The sequence below is a fragment of the Penaeus chinensis genome, chromosome 20, assembly GCF_019202785.1.
Source record: "Penaeus chinensis breed Huanghai No. 1 chromosome 20, ASM1920278v2, whole genome shotgun sequence".
Classification (NCBI taxonomy): Eukaryota; Metazoa; Arthropoda; class Malacostraca; order Decapoda; family Penaeidae; genus Penaeus; species Penaeus chinensis.
In genome coordinates, this window is record NC_061838.1 from 20,090,043 (window position 1) to 20,100,359 (window position 10,317).

Consider the following 10,317-nt stretch of genomic DNA (forward strand, 5'->3'; position numbering starts at 1 on the left):
AAATATATAGCAAAAAATAATGAATATACAATAAATACACATATAATATACATATATAATAAAATACATATATATATAAAACATTATATATACATAATAAACAGTATATATAAAACATAAAAATGAATATACTATTATCCACAAAATAATAAATACATATATAATGAAATATACATAATAATACAAAATAATAAACATAATATATGAATATACATATATAAAACACATATAAAAGATAATATATTTTAATTTTAAAAATATAAAAAAATATATTAAAATAATTACAACATCCTCCATGTACAACAGCACTCTAGTTACAGCATATAAAAATTAAAATCACATGAAATTGATAATGAAAAAGGTTTTATAGCCTTCACCAGTAATTTATTAGTCAATAAAAAACTAGTAAGCTCAATCCTACTAAAATATATATGGTGGAGGTTTGCAGTTCGCTTCCAGAGAACACTGAGAAGACAAAAAAACGATCATTAAAAATCTACAATCCCTGATCCCGTTGACTCAAGATTGGAAGTCTTTTTCCTTTAAAGAAAACCCCTGAAAGCTTAAAGGGACCTTATAGCCACAATAACGATGAAACAGAAGTCCCATTTTGAGTGCCACAGGGAGAGAGTAAAAATTAAACCCCGGGGGGGGCCCAGATTTTTCTAACTTTTTATCACAACCCCTTGAGTGTTTTGTTTGCAGACCTCCACAATGACTTATTGCAGCATGCTCTAGCCCCCCTGAAATAACAGGTGAGCTTGGTATGTCTTTTCTATGGTCACATATAAATTCTGTGCTTTTGGCAAAGAACTTGATGCATAAAACCCCCAAATTTTTTTTTTTTGTTTTTTTCTTTGAAAAAAAAAGCCATTATTTTAAAACTAGGCCCCCAAAAAAAAAAAAAGGTACTCGATTTATCAAATCAATTATATTGTATATTAGAAAGCCATGGTTTTTCAAATAAAACAAAAAAATCTTCATACCCGTTTGACTGTTTTTTCCCTTTGGGTTTTCCTCCTCCCCCAAAAAACCCCTCAAAACCTTCAGTTTTACATACTTCCATTTAAAAGATGTTGGAAACAACAGACAAAATCTGTATTGCAGACACTGGACACAGGTTACTGCTTCGGGAGCTGTATGCTCGTGGGCAATGCCATCACTTTGTTTATATCAGCATAACTACATGTGTTGCCTATTAATCCATAGTTTATCCCCCCTTTTTTTATCAGTGTGTTTAAGTAGGGTATTTTTATTCATTAAATTTTTGGGGAAACCCAAAAAAAAAAAAAAGGGTGAATTTAACAATAGTACAAAGGCTTGAGATCAGAATGTTAGGAAGTAGTATGTCTGAGAAGAGGAATATGCCATAAAAAAAACAGCTTCAGATGTATATATATTGTCCCATATGAAATGAAAAAAATTAACTAAATAAAAACAATTCTTATGCTAACCCCCTCCAAAATTTGTTTAAAAACCTTTTTTTGGCAAATTTTGTCATCAAATATTTTTTTGCACCTCTGGGTCAATGCATCATAACACAAAATGCACTAAAAATAATTATCCATCTTCATTACTTTTTTCGTAACATTTTGTTGTAAACAAATTTACAGCTTTCCTTCTTTTTCCTCATTAGGTAAATATTCGGGTATCCCCTTTCCCCACATGACCGATGATGACAATACTGGTATTGATGGATTCCTCTCTCTCTCTACTTACCCAATACCTAGAAATTACTCCGCAGAAACCCCCAATACCCACAATCTTCAACCCGATAGAATGGGAGGGCATGAACAGTACAAGGGAAATTGCTGGGTACATAGAATTTGTTAATCTATAGTAAAAAGCAGGGGGCTATTCCCCCTGCGATAAACCCATTGGGGGGTTGCTGCCCCCAACCCCTGTCCTGGACAAAAAAAGAATGCAGCAAGTATGTACAGCAGGATAGAGCATAGGACAGACTCAGAATCAGGCATTCCCACATGCCAGTCATACACCCTACCCAGCCATGAATACATGAAGGATTTTTTTTGCCTTCAACTGAGAGATTCACTAGGGGCAAACCTCCTGCATTAGAGAATATAGTGACTTATTCTGTGTACATGATTCATATTTTACACCGCAGTTTACCTGGGACCCTTTCAAGCCCTCCCCTGCTGTTGGAGCCAAGACTGTGGGGCTATGGGAGATTCCACAGCAAAGGTCCTCCATGTATGGATAGCAGAGTGTAAAGGGAATCCATTGATACCAATATCATCATGATGTCATGCGAAGGTATTCTGAATCTTTGCCTCTCATTATCAAACACTAGACCTGAATCAGACACAGATACAGTCAAAACAAAATCTTGACACTGTACAATCTGTTTATCTTAAAGGTAAAGACACACTAAGGTAGGGCAAGCTGAAGATGAAATTCTTGTAGTTGTTGGTACAAGAAATAATCTGCAGACACAAACAATAATGCCAAAAAGAGAGGAAAAAGACTACATCGTAAGTCCACTTGGTGCTCCCGAGTTTCAGCTCTCTCTTGCCATGCATTGTGAGGTGGAGACAATGTTCCCAGGGAGTGTTTGGAGGCTCAACCCTCCCGGAATGGTATGCCCAGTTGTGGCAACTTAGACAGTTGAATCAATTTTGTGACGTGGAGTTGGAGACTTAGTCTCAGGCGAGTGCATCCATACTGTAAAGAATTAACTTACTATCTTCCTGAAATCTCTTTTGTACTTGCAGGTTGTCATCCTTGTAGAACATAATATTTAGCCAAGAGACATATTTGACTCTGGCTGTAACCCCATTCCAACAGTACAAATACACAATCTAATCCATTTAATCTGGAATTCGGTATTTTTCAAATGGTATTTTACATTAAATGCTGGTTACATTATTTCTCCCGTTTCCCTTTAAGCAAAACATGGGTATGGGTTTTTTTCATATTTCCAAATAAGTTATTCATTTTTACATTTTGAGGTTACCTAGAATTTATTTTTAATTATGGTCACTTGATGTCCCCTATTTAAAAACCCCCAAACGAAAAAAAGAAAAACCCCCAAGAGCACAATTCTCAAATTCCTCATTAAAGTAATGGAGAATTCTACTTTTTGGTACATTTAAAATTTACCGTTAACAAAAATTTAATTTAAATTTAAAAAAAGTGACAGGGAAACTGTATAACACTTTATGCTAATTTTAAATGGGATCAAAAAATTTGAGTCAAGTTGAGGGTCACAAGGCACATAAAGTTATGCAACTCCAAAACAAGTTATGAAATAAAGGAAGAAACACATCTGGTAGGCAAATGCTGTCAGGCCCTTGGCATGTTATCAATACGCTAACCAGACTGGCAGGCGGCGAGAGGAGATGAAGAGTGCATCGCTGAGGTAACCTTATAATTCAGCGGTTCTAAGTTAAGGTCACCTTGATGCTATATAGGTCTGCCTCCGCCCACGATCCGGCTGACATATGTTGCATCATCCACTAAATATGGAAATTCGCATACACGCTCCCTGTCAGTCCTGTCGTGCTTTCCTGGCCAGTGCACGTGCAAGGCCTACCCACACGTGCCCTGGCCGTGCGCCAGGGTCACGCACGAGACAAACAAACCCCGATCAGGGTGATCCCCCAGAACAAAAAAATCTCACCTCCACAGCTTCGGATTCCGTTTATCCCCCCCGACCTCTCCGCGCAGTCGGGAGGTGTTTCCTTCCAGGAGCTAACAAATCCTGGGCTCTGAACCACACCCACCTTGCTCTCCATGCTGAAGGTGATGACGCGAGCACGGAAGCGCGTCCTCCCTCTCCGACGGTGTGGGGCAAAAAAAAAATGGGCGGGCCCAGCCCGGGGTGGCGGCGGAGGGCCGCTCTGTTTACACGTTGCCTAGCAACCCACGCCGGGGGGCCGGGCGCCGGGGTTTTGAAAACGTGGCACAGCTCGCGTCCCGGCCACGCAATAGCACGAAGGCTCCGCCCACAAAACCTGCTCCGACTTGGAGAAGATTTTCCATGACGAGTTCCTATTCCGTCCTGTCAAGGTTACCCCGGGGAGGGGGGATAAACTGGAGACATAGGCTTAACGATGAACCATTACCCAAAAAAAGGTGTCTAAACCCATGTCCATCACGGGCGGGCACATCAGGCAATTGAATTAGACAAAGGCGATTCCTCAACTTCACACGTTGAAAGAACGACGTAGTCTGCGTTTCCTCTGGAATGACGTAAGGTTAGTGTCACAAACATTCACATAAGGGGACCCCTTCGGACCCGGGGGCAAAGATTGGCTAAAGGGGAAAAAAAAATTTTGCTTGGCCAAAAAACTTCCCCCGACTAAACGGGCTGATCCCCGCAAAGGCAACCCATCATTTCGGAATTTCGGAAAAAAGATCTTTGTCAGTAGCCAACATTGCAATATTTTTCTTGGAATTATTATATATCTCGAAACAACCAAAATAGAGAATCCTGAAGAACCAAAATTCATTATTACTAGCAGGTATCACAAACATGTAAACCCATATAAAGAGAGAAAAACAAAAGCCACGTGTTAACATAACCTCTCAGGAAAACCTTCCTGAAGATGTAGGCCATGTATGTACAAGACATTGTGACACAGTGGGGTATGGGAGCCAGCCTTGATACAAAAGGCCTCATCAAAGAAAGGCCAAAGGTCCCACAAATTCAAATTTCCCCAGCGTAACTCCTCCCCCATTTCTTTCCTTCTCTACATATTGTTTCCAGCAAGTTTGATCATTACTTTACCTCGATTATTTCATGCTCCCTCCCGCTCCTTATTTCTTACTTGTCATACCGTTTGCAAGAAGGAACGTGACATGCCGTCAGTGCTGATCTTTTTCGTTTAATCGAGCCGCTAGTGACCTCTTTCCCCTAACTTTCCCCTAAATCAATGCCAGCCGACCCTCTGCCATCAAATCTCTCCTGTTCTTCCCCTCAACCTCAACTCTGCGAACTCATGACGCATGGCACCCTTCTCCGACGCCCCCTCCCCCCTCCCTCCTCACTCCACGCAATACGCCCCTTCCCTGCCCCCTTCCCCCCACTCATTTCCCGGGCCCCTTCCTTCCACATAATACGCCCTCCTCCCCTCCCTCCCCTTCTTCCTCTCCCTTCCCTCCCTCCCCTCCTTCCTCTCCCTTCCCTCCCTCCCCTCCCTTCCCTTTCCCCCCCCTCCCACCAAACATCTTGGCAAACATGATCAAAAAGGGGTTCTCTTGACCAATAACCCCCGCGCCTCACGTGTCCGTACAGATATGCGGCGGAGGGGCGGCGGCACATGTATCAGCCTGAATTTTGACTCTCCTATTTCTCCTTTTCTCTTTCTCTTCCCCTTTTCTTTCTCCTTTTCCTCTTCTCTGTCTCTTGTTTTTTTTTTTCCTTTCTTTCTCCTCTCCCTCTTTCTCTTCCATCTCGGGCTCCGTCCATCGTCTTCCTTCCCCTCCCGCCCCCTTTCTTTTCTTTCTCTTTTTCCCCCTGCCCGCCCCTCCCCCCCGCTCTCGCCTTTTGTTCCTCCTCCCCTCCCTCCCTCTCCCTCTTCTCTCTCTCTCTCTCTCCCTTCCCTCCCTCCCTCCCTCCCCTCCCTCCCTCCCTCCCCCCTCCCTCCCTTTCCTCCATCTCATCCTCTCTCTTTCCTCACCCTCTCTCTCTATCCTTTTCTTTTCTCTTCTCCCTCCCTCCTCCCTTCCTCCCTCCCTCCCCCTCCTCCCCCTTCCCTCCCTCCCTTTCGCTCACTCTCCTCTCTCTTTCCCTCTCTCTCTCCTCTCTCTCCTCCCCTCTTTCCCCCCATCACTCTGTCTCACCCTGGTAGCTGCGTCTGTCCGTTTTTCTCTCCTTCTCTCCCCTCCTCTCTCCTCTCTCCTCGATCCTCCCCCTTCTCTCTCCGCCCAGGGGGACCCAAAAAGCTTCTCCCTCTCCCTCTCCACCTCTCCTCATTCTCTTCTCTCTTCCCCCTCCCTCCTCCTCCCTCCCCTCCCTCCCTCCTCTCTCTCCACGCCTCCTCCCGTCCCCCCCCTCCTCCCCCTCCCCCCCCCCCCTTCCTCAAATCTCCGGGCTCTCTCCATCTCCTCTTACTCTCTCCATCTCCTCCCTCCTCCTCCCCCTTCTCCTCCTCCTCCTCTCCTCTCTCTCTCCATCTCTCCCTCTCAATCCTCTCGTCCCCTCTCCCCTATTCTCAATCCCTTCCACAATCCGCCCTCTTCTCTCTCCTTTCGTCCTCGGGATCCCTCTCCCTCTTCTCTCTCTCTCTCTCTCTCCCTCACCTCCCACCCCCTCCCTCCCTCTCCCTCTCCCCTCTCGCCCTCTCTCCTCTCTAATCTCCCCTCGTCTCTCTCATCTCTTCTCTCACTCTCTCTTTTTCTCTCTCGTCTCCTCTCCCTCCCCCCTCTCCCTCCCCTACTCCCTCTCCCTCTCATCTCTTTCGCCCCCCTCCGTCTCCATCCAGCCCCCCTACTCGTGTTCCGTCCCCATCCTAAATAGGTTCGTTAAAACCGTCACTCAAGAAATCAATCATCGTGTTTCCTCTCTCCCCCTTTTTCCTCTCTCTCTCCTCTCTCCCTCTCTCTCTCTCTCCGTCTTCTTCTCTTTCTCTCTTCCTTTCTATCTGTTTCTAGCTTTTTTTCCGGGAAGCAATAAAAAATAAAAAATCACTAAAAACAGGAACATAGTATTATCATTCGGTTAATGAGTCTCCTTTGTCGGCTCTTTTCAAACACTCTTTTCCAACGATATCTAATTAAAATAATAACATTAGCTGTGAAGAAATGAACACATACAATTCCCGTTGAGATAACCTCGAGGATCATGATACCGAGAAATTTCTATGGAATCTCTGATAACAATAATGACATGAACACTGCTCTTCAGTGTTAGATATTATGATACTTAAAACTAGAGGTTGTAGTAATAATAGTACCGTTTATAATAACTTTTTTTTCTTCAAAAGTGCTAGCGGTATTACGAATAGTGATTGTAATGAATTTAATGGTAATATCAGTGATGAACACATAAGAGTAACATTAAAATTGTCAAATCATAAAATATTGGCAAATTTACTATAACGACCATTGGCTACTTTTTTCAACAAAACAAACAAAGGAAGAAGAGAACACTGTGTGTGTGTGAGTGTGTGTGTGTGTGTGTGTGTGTGTGTGTGTGTGTGTGTGTGTGTGTGTGTGTGTGTGTGTGTGTGTGTGTGTGCATGTAGATGTATTGTTTTGCAAAAATATTTGCATTATCCCATTTCTTACCCAAACGTTTTTTCCCCTTTTTGATAAATGCACATATACAGATGTACAGTAGGTAGCGGATAAATATATTTTATTTACGCCTTCCATCTTGTATACATATACATATAAATATTATATATGTGTATGTATGTGTATATATATATATATGTAGAGAGAGAGAGAGAGAGAGAGAGAGAGAGATGTGTGTGTGTGTGTGTGTGTGTGTGTGTGTGTGTGTGTGTGTGTGTGTGATGTACAGTATGTATATACATGTATATGTGTTTGTATATATGTACACACACACACACACACACATATATATATATATATATTTATGTATATATCTGTATATATGTATATATATATGTGTGTGTGTGTGTGTGTGCGTGTGTGTGTGTTTATGTTTCTGCGTGCGTGTGCGTGGACCGACAGATGTAGGCATAAATGCAGATACACACAATATGTAATAATTCCTTTAGAGACTAATGTACATGCATGCGCCTTCTTACATTAATCCACCTATACAACGCCCCCCCCCCCCACCTCCCCCCCCCCTCAGGTTGTCTTCACGCTCCCCGGCGATTCTGACGCAGTGTCTCGTGATCACCTCCCCCCCCCCTCCCGGCCCTCTCCCTTTCCCCTCCTCACCCCCACCCTCTCCCTTTCCCCTCCTCTCCCCCGCCCTCTCCCTTTCCCCTCCTCTCCCCCACCCTCTCCCTTTCCCCTCCTCTCCCCCACCCTCCCCCTTGCTATCCTAAACTACTCATGCCCCACGCCATCTCCTTCCCCTCCCTCCCCCCCCTCTCTCCTCCCCCCCTCACCCCTGCCCACCCTTCCTTGCTCTTCCTTATTTTCCTGCAGTCTTTGATTTTTTTTTTTTTATTTCACTTCATTCATTTATATATTTACTTCATTGTGAATTAGTGAATTAGTCTTTTGTTACGGTTTTTTTTTGTGTGGTTTATATATTTCTCGTTATATCTTTGTCTATCTTATCATATATCTTTTTCAGTTAGTTCAATTTTAATGTTAGCATCATATTGCTGGTATGTATTCCTAATATATAATTTTCACATTTTCTCATCTTGTAACAATTTTCTCATTGTACTTAGCAGTTGTTATTGAAACCAATATGCATGATGATAATGATGGTGATTGCCGTGTGATAATATTTTTCAATTTCAGTTCTCACTCAGGCAATAAAAGATGATGATAAAATCTTGATGATTCGATCATTGCAATAATAATAACGATAATGATTATGATTATAATAATAGTAATAATAATGATAATAATAATAATAATAATAATGGTGATTATTATTATCAATGTTATTATTATTTTGTTTTTCTTCTTATTATAGAATAACAAAACAACAGTAATATTCATAAAAATAATAATAATCACCATCATCATCATTATTATTATTATTAATCATTATTATCGTCATCGTCACCATCATCATCATCATCATCATCATCATCATCATCATCATCATCATCATCATCATCATCATCATCATCATCATCATCATCATCATCATCACCATCACCATCACTATCATCACCATTATCATCACCATTATCATTATTATTATTCTGATAAAAAACACATTTCTCATGTTGCTTTTGATCACTATAACAACAGTACAATGCTGATGATAAAACTGCAAAAGACAGGCAGTCAGCCCCAAACTACAGGTGACGGAGGACAGAGGTAGCGTAACCCTCGCCGGTGATGGTTGTCTGCCTCTCTCCCCCCCTCTCCCCTTTCCCACACTCCGTTTCTGTTCCTTTTTGGATCCTTTTTTTACCATAATGAATCTTTAATTTAAAAAAAAAAAAATGTAAATAAATAGATAAATAAAAACATACTGACAGAGCTTGACCGAGGAGAAGAGCGCAAAGAATTGCTAGACTTTTTAAAACCTCGGTTGTGATAATGGTAGGAAAACGATCTTAGGATTTATTATTATTATTGTTTCATCCGCCTATAAGCACCTGAGACATGACCTAGTATTACCATGAGGAATTATTACACTGAGGAGGAAAAGGTGATCGAAAAGTGGGTAGGTGCGTATATAGGGGTCATTGTCAGTGTATAAAAGCTTTTATTCAGTTTACGTAGATCCTCGCTTTGAAAAAATAGTTATTAAGGTTCTCGCTTGGAAGAAAATAAGTCTGAAAGAATATATGAGGCAAAGAGAAGCTCACAGAAGTAAAGTTGGAGCTAGAAAGGGCTACACTTTAACAGCACTGCAACGTAAACAATGACGATACAGCAGTACCATAAAGAATGATCAATGAATTCTGAGAGGAGCTTTAAACTGTTCACGAACCCATTTGTTGACGTACTACAGTGACCCCAGAAATCGTCTCTTAAAATCTGCTTTACTGAAAAATATTTCCCCAAAATCCCCAAAATTTTAGGAAAATTACTCATATCTCCAAACAGGAGAAGAAATTTGGAATTCTCCACAAGTCCGGAATTTTAGCTTCAATCACTTTTAAAAAGAAAAGAAAAAATATGCGTTGCATATATATATATTTATATTTATATCAACGCATATTTACTACATGTCTACAATAACACAAACACAACTAGTACTAAACGTAGAGGCAACTTTTACCAGATTATATATATATATATATATATATAATGAGAGACCTTCGTAGAGATCTGGTAAAAGTTGCCTCTACGTTTAGTGCTAGTAGTATGAGTATTATAGTAAATGATAATTCCATACAATTATCTTGTATGTAAGGCATTTCTGCATTTTCAGTAAGAATATAGCACATACAAATGGACCCGATACTTTGAAAAATCACAGAATATTGAATACATCCAACAGTGTAAATGCAGACCGAGTATTTTCCGCTGATGCAGTCAGTGGACTAAGAACGAGTAAGTTGAGTGTTGATACAACGAGAGGTAGTCTGAATGTACAGTGCAACTTTCGAGAGTCACTTTGCTGTGATTTCTTTCCCATTTTATAGTTCTTTGAATCGTTGCTGAAAAAAAATACAAGATCTACAGAGCAATATGCATGGGCACAGACAGTCAGGGTAACCAGTTTTATGTCAAGGT

General features: G+C 41.3%; 1 protein-coding gene across 1 annotated transcript in view; it reads right to left on the minus strand.

Moving 5' to 3' along the window:
- Window positions 1–3,807, minus strand: part of LOC125036030 (adenosine kinase-like) — a 17,952-nt gene extending 14,145 nt beyond the window's left edge. The window contains exon 1 of the mRNA XM_047628390.1: window positions 3,744–3,807. Within this exon, the coding sequence (XP_047484346.1) occupies window positions 3,744–3,755 (12 nt within the window). The 5' untranslated portion in view covers window positions 3,756–3,807. The remainder of the gene's footprint in view (window positions 1–3,743) is intronic.
- Between the last annotated feature and the right edge of the window lie 6,510 nt (window positions 3,808–10,317).